The sequence below is a fragment of the Tauraco erythrolophus genome, chromosome 15 (genome assembly GCF_009769465.1).
Source record: "Tauraco erythrolophus isolate bTauEry1 chromosome 15, bTauEry1.pri, whole genome shotgun sequence".
NCBI classification, from domain to species: Eukaryota; Metazoa; Chordata; class Aves; order Musophagiformes; family Musophagidae; genus Tauraco; species Tauraco erythrolophus.
Window position 1 is genome coordinate 11,194,873 of NC_141479.1, and position 23,314 is coordinate 11,218,186.

Genomic DNA, 23,314 nt, shown 5'->3' on the forward strand with positions numbered 1-23,314 from the left:
GCTCCTGAAATAGACGCTAATTTTAAACTTCTCAAGGTATAAACATGCCTGTCAGGCTTTCTGGAGGGATGTAAGGTTTTCAGGTAGGATTGATAGGCTCATGTTATTCATTTGGAGCATGCAGCATGGAAAGCTCTAAAGAAAATTAATTCCACTCCCTTAATTGTGTCTGCATTCACTGCAGGAGTTCTTAATTAAAAACATTAATGAAACAAGCACTTGAAACTTTTTGTCACTTTAAAACTAGCCCAGAAATATTTAGTGATACATCTCTATAGAGGCCTCTATTTTTAGGAAGCTGCAGCTTATTTGTCCTGGTAGAACAGCTTTTGGCGTTCAAGTTGTTTCTTTGGGTAAATTAAACCTTAAAACATGGGTTTTCAAAAACATGCCGCCTCTGTAAGAACATGTGACTGACCAACGTTAAAAGCCAAAATTTGAGATGCCAAAGGTACTCGTGTAGCACGGCTGAGGCTGCCAAGTGAGTGTGCCAACAACAGTCGCTTTGAATCGGTACCAGAGTGACTTTGCACCAAATCCGACCGCGGCCAGTGCTTCCGTCAGCTCTCTACGCTCTCCGACTGCACAGACAGGGCCAGACCGCACGGTGAGGGGCGGGCGGGTGTCGTTTCACACCCTTTGACGCCGTACCGTTCCACGCTTTTTGTAGTCCCAGTTGCCGGCTCCGGACTGAACTCGGCAGCAGTGGTCACCGCGCAGTAAGTGGTTTCCCGGGGAGCCACGGCCGAGCGGAGCTGGGGGAGGTCACCAGTCAGTGCTGCGCATGCGGGAAGCTTAACCAAACCCCGCTGCCTTTTTGGGGAGAAATCGGAGGACTTGCAGGAGACACAGCCGAAGTGCGATCAAGCCAAGGTCAGCGGCTACAGTAGCAGCCGTGAACTAGAACGGCTCGTACAAACGGACCTACCGAACCAGCGCTGTTCTGCCAGCCTGACGGCATCACGCCCGCCGCCACGTTACCAGCCTGCACCGCCTCCTCGCACACACCGAGCCCGAGGACAAGCGGGCGGGGCCCAGCCTCATCCGCGCTCCTTGTGTCAGCAGCTCCCACCAAAGGGGCTGCCATTTCCCGCACTTTCTCTTCACAGCATCGCCGCTGCGCCAGAGAGACGGAACAGCAGGTGCCAACCGGACAGGCCTGGAAACGCCACGGCAGAGGCGTGCTGCTGGGCAACACCAAAAACCATAGTATGGAGCGGAGCTGAGGAGAGACGAGGATAGGGATGGAGTCACCTACAGCCCGGAGCAATTTCACCGCCCGCGCCGTGAGGCGAGACCCGCCCTCAGGGAAGCCCCGCCCCGCGCTCAGCGGTGGATTGGTAGCGCCTGGCGCGGCGGCGCAGGCGCGTGTCAGCCATGGCGGACGAGGAGCTGGAGGCGCTGCGGCAGCAGCGGCTGGCCGAGCTGCAGGCCAAGCACGGGGTAAGGCGCCGGGCGCCCGCCATGCCGCCGCTCCCTGCCGCCGGGCCGGGGGAGGCGGGCGCTCGCCGGGCGCGGCAGGGCCGGTCCTTCCGCCTTGGGCGCCCTCGGGCGGGGGCGCGGGGGCAGGAGCGGCGCCTGGAGAAGGGCTCTCCGTGAATGAGCTCGTGGGCTCGAGGCGGGGGTCGCGGCAAGCGGCCCGGCCGTGCCCGGTGCTTGGGCTGGAACCCAATGGCGGGCGCCCGGCGGGGGGTGAGGGCCGTCCGGGACCTCGCGGCCCCCTCCGCTGCTCCCTTCGCTGCCGCGGGGGCAGCCATCGCCCTCGGGGCGCTCTGGGCCTGCCCGGAGTGCCCCGGCTGCAGCTCGGACCGTTCAGCACGTAACTCTTCTCTTCTTCTGCCTTTTCCCGTGGCACTCACAATTTCGTGGAGTCCCGTCGTCAGTCGCTTCAGCCATCTCTGGTCTGAGAGCTGAAGCGTGTCAGTCTGTTGTGCTGCCCCTGTGAAGGCACCTTCCGTGCCTGACATCAGCCTCGTGCCCTCTCTGTGTGTTTCCTGTTCTGCTCTCACACTTGGAAGTGCTGCCTATAAAATTTGAGGTGCAGATTCAAGAGAAAATTCAGGTTGTTTTGTGGTTTTTTGTTACTTGCTTATGAGTAGTCATTTCAGATGCCTGTATTAGTCTCAAAATACCATGCTAGGATTGTGCATTTATTGATGCAAATTAAACTAACATATTATATTGAATTTAATTTGTCCTTAGCTTACTTCAGTGGGTTTAAAATGCTTTTGTCTGTTTTCTGGGCTTTGGGAAGGTTTATCTTAGACCTAGCAGGAAGGCCTGTTAATGTCCAAACCAACAACAATGTGTGGATAGATCCAGTAGCACTAGTCATCGCACTAGTTTGCGTTGCTGCTGTGTGAGGAAAGCACAGAATGGCATGTTTATCTGCTAGGGCAGCAGATTCTTATTTTCAGGATCCCGTCCATGGTCAGGCGGGTTTAGCAGGCAGGTTTCATTTACATTGACTCTGCTGGAATATTTAAACCTACTGTCCTGTGTGGAATGTTTTTGGATGATCATATTTATTCTCATCTCGTTCTTTAGGATCCTTCTGGTGATCCATCACAACAGGAAGCAAAACAGAGGTATAAATGAGAACTATTGACTTTTGGTTTTAAATCTAATCGTTTTGAACCTTTTGCACTTTTTTTTTTGAGCATTTCTTTGAAATACTTACCTGAATTTTCTTTTTTGTTGGAAAAAAACACTGCCGAAGAAGCTGAAACGTCAAAGATTTAATACAAGGATAGGTAAAATCAGATTGATCCACGTGTGGCTCCCAGGCCATGACTATATTGGATGATCTACAACAGAACCGTCAGGCAGTCTGAACCCTGACGGGGGTGGGAGGGTGTGGAGGAAAACAGCAGTAGCAGCTACTTTTTACTTTGGGACTCAGCTGAGTGCAATAACCTCATGACCCTGAGCGATATAATAGATGTTTTTGGGAAGCAGCATCATTCTTGCTGTCATCCACTTCTGGAACTCAGAAACATTGGCTTTTCAGGGTTGGTGAGAGTTGGTCCTAAGAAGATCTTGAAGGCTGGCAGAACTCTCCCAAACTGGAGTTTTGTCTCAGTGATGAATTTGGCTTTGGCTCTTAGTGCAATGGGAACACACTTTCCTAGTTGAATTGATTTTTCTGGGATATCTATTGCAGTTAAAAATAAGAAACAAAATGCTTCAAGTGAGGGCTTAGTGCAGAAACAGCGTTTAGTATTTGCACTAAGAAGGAAATTGAAAACAAGTGTTTAAAAAGCTAGACTTTGCATACAGTCAGTGTTAACTGAAATGCATAAAGTGAAATTCCTGGTTTGCAAATACTGAGTCAAATATTTTAAGTATATGAAGACTTACTGAAAAGTTCAAATTTTCTCTAAAATAATGAGGTTTGGTTCTGTCTTGCAATTGCATGGACTATTCCTTATGCCTGCTCTACCATACACTGCCTTTGGTGAAATTCCACATGAACTGAATACAGAATCTCTGCAGTTGGTAGCGTGGCTTTTGTCTGCAAGATGTAATAATCAACAGTGAGAAGGTACAAGTAGTAAACTCCATCTAGGATTTCTTGGAAGATGTTGTCAGCTATGTAACCAGAGCTACTCATAACAGAAAATACTATAAAAGAAATCGTGTAAATGTAAGGTTTGAAGGGATCTCAAGAACTGACATGAATTGGAAGTCTTCTGTGGCTTGCTGGTTTGTGCATATTGTCTTGAGTATCTGACATCCCACTTAATTAAAATGCAATTAATTTTTCATTACAGGGAAGCAGAGATAAGAAATACTATTTTAGCTCAAGTTCTTGATCAAGCAGCTCGTGCAAGATGTAAGTATCCAAGTAACTTCCTAATAAAAAATTCTCAGCTAGTGTAGCCCAGTGCTGCTCAAACCGAGCACGTGCTGGTATAGAGGTCAGACTAGGAAAATTTTGTTGTTGATGGGAAGATAAAACTATTACAGATTTTCAGTTGTTGATGTCAGTGATTGAAAGGGAAGGGTTAACTGACATCTGAATGATGTTAATCAAAAATTATTTTTTAATTAATAGTAGAAAGTGTAGTGACAGTCAAAATAGTTAATCTAATCAGGAACAAATATTTAAGAAATGTAACTATCTTGTATTTTCGTTTTATATAAACGAAAATGCCTTTTTCAATTTATGTCATGACCCTGGCATGAAGAACACGGTTTCATAGGGGTATTTGTCACTTTTTAGTTACTAATGAAGATATTTGAGTATGTTTTAAAACAAAACGAACAGAGCCTGTTTTTGTTGCAGTGAGCAATTTAGCACTTGTGAAACCAGACAAAGCAAAAGCAGTAGAGAATTATCTTATACAGATGGCAAGATTTGGACAGCTAGCTGGAAAGGTGAGTTATGTTTTTCTAATTCTTGCATGTATTCATTTTCAAACCTAATTCACTCTAAAAATATTGGATTTTTTAAATCTGTAAATTAAGTAACTGAAAAATGCAACTGAGAGCTTCTAAATACAATTATATAATTGCATCAAACACCTTTTGCAAGAAGGGAAAGTGTGATTCAGAAATCAGTTGTTTGATGCTAAGCATCTCCTAGAATGCGTTTATGGCTTTGCTTTTGTTTTCCTAGGTATCAGAACAAGGTTTGATAGAAATACTTGAAAAAGTGAGTCAGCAAACAGAAAAGAAAACAACAGTAAAGGTGAGCTTCATTTCCTAAATGTAATTTCGTTATAGAATAGAGCAGAAAAATTCCATGTATTGGACCATTACGGTTCAGGGTAGAACTTAACTTTGTATTTACCACCTCTTTGACCTATACTGGTAAATACTGGGATTGAATCGTAGCAATCCTTACCAGTAGTATAATTTGCAGGTATTAGCACTGGCATACCAGTGTTCTGTTGGAAGGCAGACTACCCTGGATTCGTCCTGTACCATTACGCTGCATGGGGACTTGGGTGAGGTGTGGGTTTTGATGGGGTGAAAATTCTCCCATGCAATGTATTCATTGTCAAATGTGTGGAGTTTGAAAGGCTTGCTCTATGTTGGATTCTTGTGACCTTTCTATTTTCACATCATATATTTCATTTTAGTTCAACAGAAGGAAAGTATTGGATTCTGATGAAGAGGATGATGATTAATACTACTGTAAGACTGCCTGCCAAACAAAAGGCCTGGAAAAAGGCAATATACTGTTATCAGGCAGAACGCAAGATCTGAAAATGTTTACGCTTCTTTCCTTTTTTTTTTTAAATAAAAAGGCCAACAAATAAATGTGTCTTATAAAATAAATCTGAGAAGGGGATTTTATAACTTAAATTTTTGTAGTATAAGAGGCCTGAGCAGCGTGGTGTTCCCCACTGCTTTGTCAGCATGAACATGAACATTTTGTTGCCCCTTACTCAGTGTGTAAGCTATGCTTTCAGCAACTGGAGATACCATCATACGAGCAGGAGCTAAGTGTAATGCTGGGAACAGCCACTCCCTCTAGCAGTTTAAATTAGACTTACCTCCAGGCTCTAAATCACAGCAGTTTTGGAAACAAGGTTTCCTGAGCCCCTGAAGGAAGCCTATCCAGCAGCTCCCTGGCTCTCAAGTCCTTACTGGAAATTTGTAAGATAAAGTGAAGGTATTGAAGTACTGCTTGGATCAGAGGACTTCATATCAGGCAGTCAGTAAAGAAATTGAAGCCAGCAATTGAACTGTTCCCCTATGAAATACTCAAGCTGTCTCAAAAAAAGCAAGTTAACTGTGTAATACAGCACTGCTCCGACACTTGGTAACATGTTCTTAAAGCTACCTCCATTGTTATCAAATGGCTGGAGTGTGTCTTACCTTGAGAAAAAGACCATTTTCCTAACTTTCTGCAACTCCTACATGCATAAAGTAAAACTGAACTTGTGCTACACGTTTATTCAAAAATACGGTTATGGAAATAAGTGCGATAAATAATGCAACATGCTGATAAACACTGTACCACCACAAAACCCTTTTAACAATAACATGTATGATCCCAGCTGCAGTGTTTTTTGGAACAGAATAAAACTGTGCAGTAAAAGTAAGCGCTAATGGGTGTTTTTCATCTTGTGTGAATGTCATTAGAAAGTATTTAAACAGTTGTTAATTTTTGTTTCATTTGGACTAGGCTGGGCGATTTGCTTGTCTGAGTTCGTAATTAGCTTTCTTAACATCAGTAGTATCATGGGTGTACACTAAATTTCTGTAGACCAGTGACCCGTTACCAGTGTGAAGAGTTTCAAGCCAAGGTGTGACGATAGATGGTTTAAAAGTCTTCCTGTTAGGGCTACAGCTACATCCTAAACATCCATTCTCCTTACAACAAGCTACGTTTTACTGCCTTGCTGTTCCCCTAAAAGAGCCGTTCCAGAATCTCAGTTGTCCAAGTGTGAAGTAAAGCTTTGGATTTATTTTAACTTACAACTTTTGGGAGATTAAACTGGACTGCACAGTAACATGTTTTGCAGACAAAAAGTGTCATGAAGTTGACTTCAGTCTATTTGCACTACACATAGCTAGGGGAAGCTTCCAGGAGTACTCCCTTCAAATCCTATTCCAGTTCAGCCTTTGATCATCGTATCTTTGAATATTAAGGTATTTTTAATGACAAGCTTGGTTAAGCATGTGAAAGGAAACTTGCAAACTATTTCATTTACCTAAATATTATCTTTCCACAACTTAAATTATAGCGGAACTGTTTGGCATTTCAGTGCTTTTTTTTAATACGTACACTATACATCCAAAATGTCTAGAAATAAGCTTTATCCTGGACTGAACACAATAAAACTGAAGCATGGCTCAGTCACCTAAACAGCCTCAGGTTCACAAGGACAGCTGTTCTCATACTGTAATAGAATAGAAACTCAGGTTAATCTAATAAATTTGTACTTTTTCTATAAAACTAAAGAAAATCATATTCTCCTGTCAGATGTCTTAAAATACAGATTTTGTAAAAAAAAAATACAGTAGGCAATATGCACCAAGTCTGCATTAAGTTGCCTTAGTAAGCTACTACATTTTTTTCTTGCACATTTTCTGTTTCATTGGGGGGAGGGGGAAGTTTTTCAAAGGCACATGCTACTTAAAATTTAAGAATTGGCCAAGTGTTGAAGAGTAAAAATAACCAATAGCCATATAACCGTTGATATCAAGGTGGAAACTTGAGTGTTGCAGCTGTTTCATCGCTTGCATAGAATACAACAAAATACTTTATATTTAAAATATAAGAGTATTGAACAAGTTGTTTTCCATAACCTGTTGTAGTCAAAATTTGTTTTTATTACAAAAAAAGTAACTAAATTCAGAGTGCATATCCTCTGACACTTATTACTAACCCTTTTCAGAATTATTTAGTAAGCCATCTTAAAACCTGTTTCCAAAGCTGTTCAACCACACTATGGTTATTATTCAGTATTAAGAAAAAAGACTCGATATTGATCTTGGTGTCATTGTGCTAACTCATGTTCTGTAGTTACAGCAGTATATTCTGTACTTACACCCTGTAACATAGGATCCCTAGTGTTAGAAAGCTAATAAATTGATATTTCTCATCCAGATTGTCAAGAAGTCTTAAGAATCATTTAGTTAAATGCATAGTATAATTAAAACACAAGCAAGATTCTCACTATGGAGTTTGGAAATCAGGTCTATGAAAGCTTACTTGTATCTTAAACTTCCTAAGTACTATCTTGGCTATTTTTGCTACAGGTAAGGACAGATTACTTACTCTACGTCATCTTTATAGTCTCACAAGAAGAAAAAAACAAGTTCATATCTCTTTCCTTTTGGGCTTTTGGCTTGTAATAACAGAACATCCATCCTGCTTTTTTTTTTTTTAATGAGACTGCAGAGCTAGAAAAGTTAATGTGAAAAGGTTCAGTTTCACCAACAATTCCACATTGTACATCTCTGCCTTACATCCAAAACCACACAACCTAATAATAGCAATCCATGAATGCAGGAGGGAAGAAGGTCATACTGAACTTGAGAGTAAATTCCAACAGATCCCTCAATTTACACATAGACACAAGGTGAAGTTTTCAAATGCCTACAAAAACAAAAGCGAGGAAATCTGTGTAAAAGACAATGCTTTGGAAAAAGCATTCCAAGAAACCAGCATTTTCAAGAGTTATTTTACTAGTTTTTTCTTTCCATCATTTGGCACAAATCCAAGGCACATTAGAAAATCAGATGAACTCATAAATTATTAGAAAAATAAACACATGACCCTCATCCCAAATGTCCATACATGTGCTTATTGCACACTTTACCTCTTAGATTAAGAAGTTACTGAAAAAATCACCAGTATGTCTTCCGGCTTTCTACTTTGCCAGGCAGTTTCCTAATACCACAGTTAAAAGAAATATAATTATTCATACAAAGAGTTTATGAAACAGAATGCAAGCTGGATGTGATGAGCCAAGAATAAGAAGTACTGCACTTGGAAATCTGGCTTGTGCTATTTACACGTTCTCCTACCGTAACTGAAACAGTAGGAAACGAAGTTCAAATGTAAGCAGTCATCTCAGTTACTTGGGAGCTTTCAATTCCTCAGTGATCACCTGTAGGAATGGGGTAATATTTGGCTTATTCCAACAAATGCTTACTGATGTGAGAAGTACCTTTCATAACTGGAATTTCACCTTTTTGAAGAGCAGTCCAGAGCAGGCTCCTAAGCAGGTTTGTCTGCAGATGTTTCACAGGTTCGGAATCATGAACATCTGTGCGTTTTTGCACGAGTTGCTTTAGAGGAAGGAAGAAAAACCCAACAACTTAAAACAATTTTGTGTGTCCTCATACATGCTTACTTCTGCATTTTTTTTTTCCTTAGTCTGTGAACAGTGAGTCCAAAGTTGAGCTTTGTCAAGGGCTCTCTACTTTTTCCCCAGAATCTTGGCTCCTGTGTAAGAACTTGATCTGCAGATCCAATACAGGGTAGCATTACAAAGAAACTGGCAAGAATTACATCCCTTCACACTAATAGCATGTATGGATTTCTAATGCAGTGTCTCAGATGTTATGGACTACTGTTTTCCCAGCTACTGAAATATACAGAAATATATACTATAATGCTTTGTAACATTACAATAAAAATAGAGACATTTCAGTTACCTCTGGCAATAAATACCTTGTTATCCAATATATCTTTATATATAAATATATATATTTATATATACTTGTAGTGATAAAAACTGAAAATGCAAAAATTTTTCAAATACTTTTAAAAACAAAGTGGGTGACTAGAAAATACAATACAGGGTTTTGTTTGGTTTACTGTTACATATAATTTTTTAGTAAGTGCTAGGTAGAATAAGAAAGTAATTTTGCTGTCTACATCTTGGTGTGTCCCTGTGTGTTGAGATCAGTAATGATCTGGCTGTGTCGTTACCTCCAACATAAACAGAGGATTCAGTCTTGGAAAGTGCTAGGAACAGTCTGTTTCTGCTGAAGAGTCATCCTTGTACTCTGCTCCGAAGGCAGGCTTGCAAGCCTCACTGTATTCTTTGATACACAGTGAAGGGTTACGGAAATCAACACCACCTAGTTCCTCAGCTTTTGCCATCAAATTCGTGCTTCCTCGTCAGTGTTTTGAAAGCAAGTCATCACAGCAGTCTCCTGATGGTGAAATACTTGGATTTCTAGGGCTGGATAAAGTATTATCACTGGCATTCTCTGCTGAAAGTGGCACATTAACAGTGTGTCTTCGGTGCATTAATTTACTCCTGTGAGGAACTTCTATCATGTCATCATGCTTCACAAATTCATCACTGCATCCTGTGTCAATAATCTTAACTTTGCTCTGGTCCAGCGTTTCAACAGATTTTAACTTGGTTTTATCAAAGCTTTTAATAGCTAACTGTGAAGACAGAAAAACCGTACGTTAAAAGCATTGCCTGCTCTCTTCATTATGAAGTAGTAAAACGAAGATAGTGTTTCTTGAATACAATTATCACATTAATTTCATGGTATTCTTTATACTGAGAACACAGCCGAGGATTAAAAATAGCACACTTTGTAGGACAGTAATTATATTCAGTCTGCATATGAGAAAACAGGAAGAGGCCAACCTGTCCCAGGCTACACATAAATCAGTACCAGAACTGAAAAGATAATGAAGGCATTCCAAAACTTATTTTCACTGCACTATCCCAATACCTTCCTAACTCTTCTGAACACTTTTTGTAATGTAAGTCTCAAGGTACCTGAAATTAACAGCCATTTCTTTTACCATTAAGAAACGTGCAAGTATTAATACAGACGGGCTCAGCCAGGCGCTGCTGAAGGCAAAGGCAAAAACTCCCTGCTTCCACATCCCACCTGGCAGGGAAGAGACACTCACCCTTCCAACCACCCCCTAAAGACTCTTTGGTCATTCCAACTATTCTTATCTTCCATTTCCTTATCTGCTCCTGATGTTTCCTTTTCAGAGTGGGTAAATCTCCTTGATTACTGGCCACTCTGCAAACGCTAAAGTAACTAAGAGAAGAAAGAGAATCCACGCACACTAATGACAGATTTTCTAAGATAAAGGCAGAAATTAATTACGATACCCTTTTACTGAAATAATTGAAACTTTAAAAAGATTGTTGCCGAGTGAGATTATGTGTGTTTAAACCCACTAACAATCTACTCTGCCCTGGTGAGGCCACATCTGGAATATTGTGTCCAGTTCTGGGCCCCTCAGTTCAAGAACGACAAGGAACTGCTTGAGAGAGTCCAGCGCAGGGCCACAAAGATGATTAAGGGAGTGGAGCATCTCCCTTATGAGGAAAGGCTGAGGGAGCTGGGTCTCTTTAGCTTGGAGAAGAGGAGACTGAGGGGGGACCTCATTAATGTTTATAAATATGTAAAGGGTGACTGTCATGAGGATGGAACCAGGCTCTTCTCAGTGGCATCCAATGACAGGACAAGGGGAAATGGATATAAGCTGGAACATAGGAGGTTCCGCTTAAACATGAGGAAGAACTTCACAGTAAGGGTAACAGAACACTGGAACAGGCTGCCCAGAGAGGTTGTGGAGTCTCCTTCTCCGGAGGTGTTCAAAACCCACCTGGACGCGTTCTTGTGTGATCTAATCTAGGTGGTCCTGCTCAGGCAGGGGGATTGGACTAGATGATCCTTTGAGGTCCCTTCCAATCCCTAACACTCTGTGATTCTGTAACTTGTAAATTCACAAAGCCATGACAAGCTCTCATGGTTAGTGCTTACATCATGGTCACGTATTAGTTTTTTGACACCTGCTGTACTTGCATGACATACTGCCTCAGCGATCCACAAGTATAAAATCTAAATCCCACGTTTAATTAAACAGTGAGATGATACCGTTAATACTAGAAAGAATTAATAAAATACTACAGTTTTATAGCATTAATTTGGCATTCTCAAGGCTCTTTGCAAATGTTAACTCTCATAAGGGCTCTATGAAATAGAACAGCATTCCATTTTCTAGATGGAGATGAGCAACAGAGTCTGCATGTCCAAGGCTCTGTCAACCTAAAATGGACAGCCACTGAACTAACCTAGCAGAAAACTGTCTTCTTTTGAATAGGTTAGTTTTTCTCTTGATGTAGCATGCTGAAACGTCTCAGCAAAAGGTCCCATGAGAGTCAAGGCCAGTGTAAAGGAGGAAGAGGGAGCACATGCTCTGGGAGGAGGGCAGCACCCAACAGTCAGACTGGCATAGGGTGCCATGGTACCCCCAACCATAGATTAATTGGTTACACACATTTGTGTCACAGCTAACAATACAACACGCAGTTTGCCATCACCCTTGCAAATTGCCTCCTCCTACAAGCAGACTCATCATGCAAACCCCAATTTTAATCTACTGAAAATTTTCTCTCTTGTAAATAGCATCTGTGCTTGGCTACAGCTCTGATAAGCTGTAGAGTGTATCAAGCCTGGGTATAACCGAGATTTTGCTAGGCATGACACAGAAAACAAGACAGAGATGCAGCCTGCAATAAGAGGCTTCTGAGGTTTAAAAGTAAGAATAAGATGTTGAAGAGGTGTTACAGAAGCACCATTGAAGTTTGAATGATGAAGCATTAGCAATTTAGCAAACAGGTCAGAACTTTTGAGATTCTCCGACCACCACTAGTAACGAAACTTTCCTGTTATATGTATCTATATCAAAAGCAGACAAAACAAACAGATTTGCTATATTATACAAATAATTCAAGCAAGTATTTCCACTTACCTGATGCAATAACTGATAGTCAAAATTAGGGACACTTTTATCTCTTGTTATTGTTCTCCGTAAATGTTTTGCTCTAAAAAAGAATTTTGAAGAAATTAAATTTAACTACTCCAGTCTTCCCACAAAAGTCTCAATCACAGAAAATCCACGAGGTGGCACTACCTCAACATAGAAAAGCTACTGTCTGACACCACCTCCCCAAAACGACAGCCTCCTGGCATTTCCTGTATTTCATCACAGAATATATACTAACATTTAAAAAGACGATAGGGAAAGCCCAACCCCTGAGTGAAGCACTAAAAAATACTTTTAAAGCAGTCTGGCTCTGAAATTCGTAATTTATGGCACACCAAGTATTAGTGCAAGAACAGTTTTAAATACATCTGCAAGTACTCCTTTGCCGGCCAGCTTTTTCCACCTGCAGCACAGCATGTCCCTGCTGTTCACCACCAATGAGTAGGTCATGCCTAGAACACCTGTCTGGTGACAGGAATGTGCACGCCTCAGAGGATTAACATCTACTGTCAAATTAGTCATATGTGATGTGTAACAGTGCTTGACCCACTTTTGGGCTTTATTAACAGCTGTATTTCTTGTTTGCTTATGGGAAACAAACGTACTTCTGAGGAAGCTTCTATGCTTACTTGTTAAATCTGTTAATCGATTGGACCAGTTGAAGTTGTCTGCTTATGGGATCATCAGCTTTCTCACATGGCTTAGAATTCACTAGGGGTTTAAAAGAACAGGCAGCTAAAATTACAACCGAGTCACACTGAAGAATTAAAAAAGCACAATTCTGAATGAAAACAGGTCTCTACTGACCTTAGATTTAAAAATTCACAGTAAAACTGTAACAGTAATAACTTGAATCACAGTTGCAATTTATCTCTGGAAATCTTAAAGCATTTTCAGTCACAGGAGAAAGCATTCTGCCATCAGATTAGCATGAGTAGCCAAAACTTCTGAAGAGACCATGTAATTCTGGACTTTGAAGCCCTTAATTCCAATTTTTACAAACCTGAATTAATTAACACACAGATGCTATACCACCTCTTCATTAATATTACTTACTCATGTCTTCTATTGTTCATTCAGAACTATTCTCATAGTATTTGAAAGGACAACATCAATCTTTGGCATCAGCATACAAAATTTTCATTTTGTATTAAGTAAACGTTCCTAGGGAAGCAGGCAAGAGTTATTTTGAAAAGCCTAACTGAAACTGATGGATGCTGAAATGGGGACTCCTGCTCCTCGTCTTCCCTAGTTCCTGCTTGTGCAGCCTGTCTTCTTTCCACAGTTCTGGTGGCAGCAGGTTTGCTACTATGCTGAGTTGTCTAGCTCACCACAGAACCTGTTACACCCCTTGCCTCACGTTAGTGACCTGTATGAGCTTGAAAATCAATCTGAAAAACTTCGGAGCCTGCATAGGGAAAGTAGTGAAAAGTGAGAGGGAAGAGATGAGGATGGATGGTGAGTAACACCATCTCTGTGAAGTGGCAATAAGCCGTTACATCAGCTCAGCTGTCTTGTCAAACTGTACCAGGTGTCTCAACGTTTTTGCTTAGACTGTACTACGTGCTGCCACTCACTGGAAGATGCTTTTGCAAACTGTGCTCGATGGTTTAGACAAGTTACCTTGGTAGCTCTTATTTCTGTCCCATAATATGACAGACAGTAACTAATGGTAAGGTCACTCCCCAACCTGTTTTAGGACAATGTAAAAGACAACTAGAGGTCAATGGAAATCAATCTGCTTTACTTTGTACTGAAATGGACAATTATTATATGGTTAATCGTAATCATCTCAAATGTGACATGTTTTTTAATTTTAAATGGCTTTGTATATAAAATTCACGCATACACACCAAAAAAGTGAAAACTGAGTTTGTGGTGATGTCATGGATATAATACAAAGTCTGCTGCATTTAGTTATAGTATTTTAAGTGTTACTTGTAATAAATATGCCAGATAGTTGTCTGTTCTTTAATTATATGCAAATCCATTATATAAAGTATTTGATGTAGTCACACGTTAATTCCTAAATCCCTTTTTATTCATACCAGTGGAAATATGACATATACCTTTTTTTCTTATCTTGACAGTAGCATGCTGCTCACACTCCTTTTCTCTCTCTGCTGATGTAGGTACATATCTTGGTGCTGTTTCCAGCAACTTAATGATATTTGAATTCTTAAAATTTTGTTTCCATTTTCACCATTATTAAAGAAAAAGAAAAACATCAGTAAATTTAGTGTTCTAGTCTATGCAGAGTGTGTTAATTAATTGCTGCCAAAATGAATATAATGCACACAAAAATACCTCATTATAAATACAAACTTTAAATTGTATTATTTTGAGTAGGGACCAAGTCAGTGTTCTACAAGTTGCACTGTACCAGAGTGATCATTTTGTGGTCTTGACCTATTATTTTAAACTGTATTATATAGTTAAGCTAATTTCAGTTTAAATGGTAATGCACATACTAAAATTGATTCATTACAGCATTTTGTGGTCATTACGCTACATCTCAGAGGCTATTTAAGCATATAAAGATAGGCACCATGCATCAAATCATTTTTTAGAGTGAAATAATTCTTTAAAATATTATATATTATGTTATTGCTATTAACAAAGGGGAAGGTCAGAGTTATCAATGGCAAGATAAAAGGCATCAACAGGCATGAAGAGCAAAAGACGGTGGGTGGAAAAAGGAAGGCTGCTAGCAGTACTAACTGATTTGTGAAAGGTGCACATTTTCCTACACTCAACATTTCTTCTGCTCTCTCTGCCATTACTAGCATAGATTTTAATGTAATTTTCATTCATGTATGTGCTTTCACTCCTTCTAGTCTCATCCTTTATGTCTAGGATAACTTATTTTAGAAACACAACAGGTTTCATGTACAACAGGTATCATATGGTACATTGTAAAATAAACAGGCATCTTAGTCTTTATGTCACACATAATTCTTAAATACGGAAGTGTTGGCAAATACTGCTTTGACAAATATCATATTTGTTTTCTTTCCTGTATCATGCATATGGACCCTTAGGAAAATCTAAATTAGAAATGAGCTTTGTGCACTCACAGGCTCAGCGCAGTCTGCAGGGGTACAGTTCCTTTCGTTCCTTACGTGTGTCACTGCACCGTTCTGAAGTAGCAAGTCTACTAGGGCTTCATTCTTTCCTATCACAGCCTCGTGCAGGGCTGTGTTTCCTTTGGCATTACAAAGGTTAACAGAAGCTCCATGCTGGACAGCAAGATAAAATTGAAGTTACAAAGACAGAGTAAGTAGCATGAAATGGAGATAGCACATTACTATTCTGTTTTTCTCTCCTTTTATTTTCAATGTATGAATGAGAACAATGCAACAGAAGCCTTGTAGCTGTATAAGAAAGCAGAACGCATGGGCTAGCAATCACCAGTTCAGCAACAAGCCACCTGATCATGTTAGTTCCTCCTCTCTCAGAGCCACAACTTCATGGATCAGCTCATCTTACCTACTACATAGTCCAAGTTTGAGAGATATTAAAAAACAAAAAAATAAAAATAAAAAATCACAAAACCCACAAAAAAAGCATGCAATAGAATCATAAGCAAGAAAACCTAACACTTGCCACAAAAAAGTTCCATAAAACAGCTACCTATGCAATAGTGAAGTAACATTTATCTCAGAAAAAAACATTCAGGGAAGGGATTGAAAGGAGTAGTTATCCCGAGTAGTTCTGACAGAAACACCTAACTAAAAATACTGATCCTGAGTACTGGATAAGCACAGATATCAGGGAAGAAACACTATTCTGAACATACTGTTTTCAGTGATTTTACCTGTAACAACAAGGCAGTAGTCTCATACTGACCACTCAAGCATGCATAAATTAAAGGAGTATTTCCATATATATCCTTTTTATTTTGTTTAGCACTGTAATCCATCAGACACTTTACCACCTGTTGAAAGAAATAACAACTCTTTAAGATACCAGCTAACCATAACCAGGCATGGAAAGCCCCCACCTCCTTTTTTTTTTTTTTTAAAAACCTTTTTTTTAAATCTAGAATGAAAAAGAGATGGAAGAAAAAAGGAAGGAGAAAACAAGTCTCATCTTTGCCAAACATATAACCATAAGCACCTCTTCGTATCATACTCATTTTCATATTTTACCATATGTGTTTGAAAAAAAACTTAAACAACTGGAATAAAGGCCAGAAAATAAAACTCAAGGTATGCGAAAAACATATATAATTAGTAACTTAGAACACCAAAACCAAACCATCACAGCAACAGTATCCTTTCCGCCTTTCCAAACTCATCAGAACACTTGGAAGGAGTTATGTCGTAAATACCTCATGAACTAATCTTCCCTAACCTACAAGTCTGAGTGGTATTCTTGTTTTTCTCTTGCTTCCCTAGTGCTTTGTCTCCCCATCATCCTCACAATTTTTTTTTGTCTTACAGACCTCTTTATTCTTAAAAACCCTGGTATTCCACTTTTCTGCATATTCCCACTTGCCTGTCTGCACCTGCTTTTTCACAATTGTTGTTTTTCCCCCTCTCATTTACTCTCCCCCCTGTATGAATATCCTCCCCTCACTAGCTCGTGCTTCTCCTTCACTGCTTATGCTTCCCTGACATGAAGTCAGGGATGAGGTTATCTGCAACCCTCAGAGCTCCACTTGGCTCATAATCTACTTAAATGAGTTACTCTGTTGAAGATACAGTAAATATTTAATACTGTGGCTATTGAAGATACCAGGCAGAGAGAAAATACATAGGAAGATTCAGCTGCACAATGTATTTTTAAAGTGTTTGACATACACCAGTAGCTGTTCACAGTACTTTCATTAAACCATTCTTTTAGGTCACTTAGAAAAAAAAGGTGCCTACTGAAACAGTTTCAGTTGAAAGATCCCTTTTCCATCTAGGGATTTTAGGCATCGAAATTAAAACCAGAATGGCCAAACTAATTTTCACTGTCACTGGTTCAGTCTTGTTGATAATTTGTTGATAATTTCACAAAAGAGCTTTTTGTTGGTGGTTTAGTGTTAAATAGCTTGCATTTATGAAGAGGCTCAGTTACCTGGAAGTGACCTTTCTGGCAGGCTAGATGAAGAGGAACTGCATGTTTTGCATTCTTGGCACTGATACTGGCTCCATGTTTCAGCAAGAGAGACACAAGTTCGGAGTGTCCATGCAGTGCAGCCATATGCAATGGTGTAAAACCATCTTGGTTTGAAACATTTACTCCAAGTCCATTAGCAGAGATCCTTGCAAATTTCTGTTAAGGAAAATACACAACAAAACTATATAATTAATCATGCTACTTTCTGTTGACCAAGAAGCAGCCAAATACCTGCTAAGTATACGCAAAACAGGGAGAGGGATATGACAAGAACCTCTGCTACAGAGCCTAGTTTGAGACCTTCAGGAAAAGAGTTGGTAAACCAGAGCAGCTTGGTAGTATTTTTCAACAGAACAATGAGTTTTATTTTCCCTCTTTTCTTCCAACATGATAGCTTTGCATAGAGAAATTCCAGGCAAAGTATTCATGATATTAAAAAGAGCCTAAAGCAGCACAGGTCTGAGATAGAAATAAAACTAGTTTTTACATAGCTGTTAGGATGCTATCACACATGGAGAATAAGTGTTAATATTATGAGTTACTGACATTAATGCTCTTGGAGACAGACACGACACCTATTTTACTGCTACATGAAGCCTGAGGTGATAAGGATAAAAACTTAATTTTGTTCATGTGGAAGTAACGCTAGCCCAGAGAACAGACTCCCACAGGGAGTCAAGATAAGGAAACCACCTGGAACACAGCTTACACAGCACTACAGAACATCCTTTCTTTACTCCTCTTGCAAACTGTGTAGGTGTCTAACATTTACAGCATCAGACAATCTTTTGTTCTGCATATCCTCAGTGTGCTTTTAAATGTGTACCTACCTAATACAGTGGTTAAGATTAGCTAACAAGTTCCTTCTACTTTCATTCAGCAGGCAAGTAAATTCCACAGCAAATGCCATTCCTTCCCCTGTTATCAATAAAATAAACTTTATGGTCTCAGGCTCTGGCACGTGCACAAGGTACATGGACACACGTTATCAGAGAATAAAGCATGGTGTGAACGTGAAGCATTTAAAGAACAACTAGCATACTCCTAGCCGGCACAAAACAAACATAAGGTAGTAGTGAGGAATTTAGAAGAATTTAAGTCAAGCCATCTCACGTTTTCTTTAAGTGATATGGATACTGTTACCTCAAAGTAGCCAACATGCTGAAAATTTATACTTTGCAATGACTTATCCAGGTCTGAATTACCTTCAGACATAGTAATACATTTTCTCCCTGAAAGGCAAGTCATTGGTTTTCTATTTCCAAGAAGCTGGGATCACTCCTTATTTAAACTTTAAAAATTTAAAAATTTTTAATGCCCTCAGTGGTGCAGAGGGGGATGGTGATGTGGACCTCATTTATTAATCTTAAATGCTACCTGGCAGGTGTCGTTACCAATTACACCCGTGGCTTCTTTCCTTTGGAGAGCCAGTTCATAAAGGGAAGCATATTGTAAAGTCTGATTCTCCTCTACAGACCGTGATCAGTAAGAGGAAAGGAAGCCTTTGCAACTACATTTAATCTCTGAACAGGTTTTAGATATAGCTTGTACGAAAGATATCATGCAATTAAAAAAATACTTTATCGGCATTACATTGATTACAGGATTAGCGGGTATCCCTTGCTAAACTGATTACTAACAGATAAGCAGATACTCTGTGACAGTTAGCAATGTAAACTATAGAACAGAACCAGGAGAAACTGAGGTTATAGAAGATTTTTCCCATTTATTCAAAGTGGTCCAAACCTTAATGACAGCAGTCCACATACTCTAAAAGCAAACTGCAAAGTTTTTTCACTCCAATAGATATTGAGCAAGTCTTTGAGCACTGTTCCTGTATCCAAAATTTTCTACAGTTCAATTAAAAAGAGAACAATTTTATGACATCAGATGAACTCTGTTACAGCCTGTATATATTTAATTGCTTTTTAGACAGAGATACAGATGTGTTGGGCAATATAAACGCTACTTCCCCAGAGATAAAAGTTACACTAAAAGAATATATTCTTTTTACAGAATGAATATTCCAACCTTTTGTGCTGGCCCACATTTTGAGCACTGGCATAATGGATGGCAGAATTCTGGTTTTGATGTACCGACTGTGTCATCCTCATCTTCTAAGTCATCTTCCATCCATTCCAAGAGATAACGTACCTGGCATAAAAAGCAAGTCCTCCTTTACAGAGTCGAAAGGTCCCATGTCCTAACAAATTTGCATACGTAAACAAGTAAGATTTTACAAACATATACTGTGAATATCTCGGGGATAGCTATACAGTTACCTCCTCGCATCAGCTGCCCACAGGCCAAATTAAAAAAATCCAATGTTATTATTGACAAAGAAGCTAGAAAGTTCACCATGTATTGCAGTGAAGGAAATTTTAAATACCTTCCTGCTGCCTAATCAAGACTTCAGTGTGCGCTAAAAGGATTTGGAGGGTTTGAGAATAGGAGAAACCTTTGCCATACAACTGGACAATTCTCTTTATAATTAACAGTTCTACATGAACTTGAGTAATCTGGAAAGTAAAGCCACAAAAAATAAGGTAATTCTGTCATCTGAATGCATAAATGAGATTCCTATATGCTTTTCATTGCTGATAGCTGTTCAGCAGGGAAAGATACTAATTTTCCACCAAATTATAGCACTGTATTTAATTTTCTTTAAATATTTTCATGATGCAGTTTAGATTTTCACAAAGTCTGTGAAAAGTTACTTGTAATACATTAATGTTTACTACTTGCTAGGAAGATGGTAAATATCACCATTGTATGCATTGCTGCTTCTTGAAACGACTTAAGGGCTGACCTGGAAATAATTAACTAAGATTAAGTTACATTGTAAACCAGGATAATGATATTTACTTAGCAACTGCACAGTTCTTTCCTTTATCAGTTGATAAATTAATTTGTTACTGTCACCTAATTGGAATAAAACATCAGAGAAATCAATATTGACATGGTATGTATTTTGTGATGCAGATTATCAATTTTATTATGACTGTGTGATGCTTCATTAGCATCCGTAACTCCTGGCACGTATCACCTACAAAAAGTTTCCAGAACATGCATCCATCAGAGAAACACTGCATTCTCACATGGGTTCATGATTTTGTTCTGTGAACTACAAAACAATTAATAAGTGTACAGCCTTACTATACATCTTTCCAAAGACTTCGATTTTTCAGTAGAATGACACTGGAAGCACTTTATTGTTCAAATTTTCAGGAATAAAGGGCAATAGTAACTAAAAAATATGTCAAGACAGGTGGTAGGTATCACAAATTACAGAACATCAACTCTGAAACTGGTATGACTATAGCCATCAGCTATCTATTTGAAGTGAAATCTAAACTACAGGCAAGTTGTATGCCCCTGACACAATACCTCTGTACTGACTGATGTCACCTACATTTCCTCTCCGTATGAAATATTAATAAAAGGTATCACAACAAACAACATAAGAGCTCATTTTTCATTTATAGTACCTAGGCACAATTATTACATGTAGTAAACGTACAATAAAGAGTAGAAAATATTAAAACCATTAGAGAACCTGGCAATTTAAGAATCAAAAAGCACTTGTGGGTTTAAAAACACTGTATTACTGGAATGCTTCCTAAGTCAAAAATCTGCAAACTGTAAATCCCACCATTCAATTTCCAGAACTGGTGCACAGCATTGACTATGCACACATTTTTAAATGTCAGATCTTCACAAAGGAATTATTCAATTTAAAATCATTTCTTTAGTGCAAAAGGTCATGGAAACGTCAAAATAATGGGTCTTAAAGCACTGTAGGTAAAATAATTTGGGGACATGGAGTGAATATTTTTTGTAGAAAATGAGCTGAATTTGATTAACTGTTGCTGATTACCCAAAGCATTCTTCCCTTAATATTATTTACAAGTGACTTCCTCAATTTGAATGAGGTAAACTGGAATTCAATACTATTCAACAGACAAGCTAAGACTCACCATTTCCAGATCTCCATCAGCAACTGCTCTTAGGAGTTTCTCCACCTATGTATGAAGAAAACAATTTATTTGCATTGTTAGTATTGGTGTTAAGCCGTACACAGAAAATCCTGTGTCCTTTTCTAGCCTCCTAAGCTCATGTGGTAGGATTACTGCTGGCCCATCTCATATTTGTTGACAAAGTTTTACAGGAAAAACCTTGCTCCTTTATGAAAAGCAAAAGCTGTGCAAGGCCTGTCGCCATTTGATGATCTCTGACTCGTTTAGTTGAAGATAAACAGTACTAACCTAAACAGAGGACATGCAGTACACACATAAACAAAGCCATGTAAAGCTGATATACATTACTATGCTGCTTCAGCAGCAGCTGACAGTGCATTTCTGTTGTGAACCTAACATTAAAAATCCCTACTCAAGACAAATTTCTACCCTGATGAACACTAGTACTGTTTGGACTCTTGCTGAGCTACTATACGCTACCAGAAGCACCAAGGATGGCAGGTTTCATCTTGCTATTTGAGAAACAACAGTTTAAGATGAAAAACATGCTTTCCAATTTTGCTCACTTCACATCTGCAGATTACTGGTTTACTCCTATGCTAAAAAACCCAAACATTTACAAATCTAACTTGACTGTAAGTATCAAATTTGTTTTCTTACTTAAAATCTGAAGAGATATAAATATCAAAAGATACACATTAGCAAAAGCCAGGCCTCTGACTCAGAGTTATTCCAGGGGACCAGCATTATACCAATTAAGCACGATGCTCAGGTTAGCTAAAGCCTGAGCACGACTGCCTGGTCTAGGTATTCTGTTCATGAGCTCTGCAGTGGGGACAGAGGCAAGTGGAGGGGAAGAAGAGATGGAAGATGCTCTGCAGAGCACTGGTGCCATTCCCCCTGATCCCTCCGATCGCTTGTGAAAGCAGGAGAAGGAGATGTACTCGCCTCCCCGCTCCTCCTCCGATTCACTACTCTCACGTGAAGGAGCTGAGATTTAACCCGACAGAAATGGGACAGGTGCCAGTAAAAGGGCAGGAAGAGTCCAGAAGTACTATCAATAGGCAACTTGTCCGGCCTCTGCAGATTGTTGAAGAATCATTTAATAAGCTTTGTGAAAGTCTGTTTCAGCATTATAGCAAATTATTCTAGCACTGTGCCATCATCACCAAAGATGATGCTTTCTAAACTAAGTCATTTCAATATTCAGAAACATCTCAGAAGTTGAAGACATCATGGAGTAACAGCTACAGTCACGTTTCAATCTTTATCTAGAAATGACTGTCTTGCCAACTGTGACCACAACATTTGGTAAAGCAAACAAGGAAGAATGAGACTCAAAGGAAGTTGTGCTTTACTCATCTGATCTCTTTCTTCAGTGTTTTAGCAGAACAGGACACGTCTACACGTGAAAGATCAGAGGCTAGATTAAATCATCTCCATTCATTTTTATCTCTTTTTAGAAAAGCTGCTAAGTTTTATTTTATTATTACCTTTCTCACAAAAGGTGAAGCTCCTTGAAGTCATGCAGTAGACACTCAAGGTAGGACTCCTCTTGCCTAACTTTGAATATCTAAAAGTTAGCTGTCTAAACCTAAGATGGTCATTTAAACTCCCCCTCTGCTAACTACAGAACGGAATGCAGTCAATAAATGAAACCGAGTGCAACTCACGTCAAACTAAGCATGTCTGAGATTAATTCCTCTCCAGAGGTATCTACTTCTCTCCACTGACTAAGGAGGGAAAATAGATGTCTTAACTTTAAAGACAACTGTCTTTCAAACATCTGAAGTTAGGTGAGCCGAATCCCAATCTCCACACATCTATACCTAAAATAGACTATACATACTAGGGAGATCTGTGCTTCCCATAAATTTCCTCTAATCATGTAGGATAATGTCACTGGAGAATGTAAAGGTCTTTGTGAGTTTCAGCAGCCAGTCTTATCACATCAAGATGCCTAACAGTAACAGCAAGTGACCCACAAGCTCTGATAACTTCT

At 39.5% G+C, this 23,314-nt stretch overlaps 2 protein-coding genes across 7 annotated transcripts in view; one reads left to right on the top strand and one right to left on the bottom strand.

The window, feature by feature from the left end:
• The first annotated feature begins 1,377 nt into the window (after positions 1-1,377).
• On the top strand, positions 1,378-6,051 carry PDCD5 (programmed cell death 5). The gene is made up of 6 exons (XM_086620916.1): positions 1,378-1,443; positions 2,548-2,588; positions 3,774-3,835; positions 4,289-4,380; positions 4,622-4,693; positions 5,088-6,051. Exons 1-6 carry the CDS (start codon positions 1,378-1,380, stop codon positions 5,133-5,135), a joined length of 381 nt encoding a protein of 126 aa, XP_086477042.1. The 3' UTR covers positions 5,136-6,051.
• Positions 6,052-9,249: 3,198 nt separating this feature from the next.
• Positions 9,250-23,314, bottom strand: part of ANKRD27 (ankyrin repeat domain 27) — a 41,226-nt gene continuing 27,161 nt past the window's right edge. For 3 of the 6 annotated variants that reach the window (XM_086620785.1, XM_086620782.1, XM_086620781.1), the window contains 9 exons: positions 21,313-21,357; positions 19,367-19,489; positions 17,294-17,491; positions 16,044-16,163; positions 15,304-15,465; positions 14,296-14,404; positions 12,856-12,937; positions 12,212-12,284; positions 9,250-9,868 (listed from right to left, as the gene is read on the bottom strand). In XM_086620785.1, coding sequence (XP_086476911.1) covers positions 9,593-9,868; positions 12,212-12,284; positions 12,856-12,937; positions 14,296-14,404; positions 15,304-15,465; positions 16,044-16,163; positions 17,294-17,491; positions 19,367-19,489; positions 21,313-21,357 — 1,188 coding nt within the window. In that variant the 3' untranslated portion in view covers positions 9,250-9,592. Of the gene's footprint in view, positions 9,869-10,360; positions 10,367-11,733; positions 11,800-12,211; positions 12,285-12,855; positions 12,938-14,295; positions 14,405-15,303; positions 15,466-16,043; positions 16,164-17,293; positions 17,492-19,366; positions 19,490-21,312; positions 21,358-23,314 lie in introns of those variants that run through there. The other 3 variants (XM_086620780.1, XM_086620783.1, XM_086620784.1) reach the window with 3 other exon arrangements.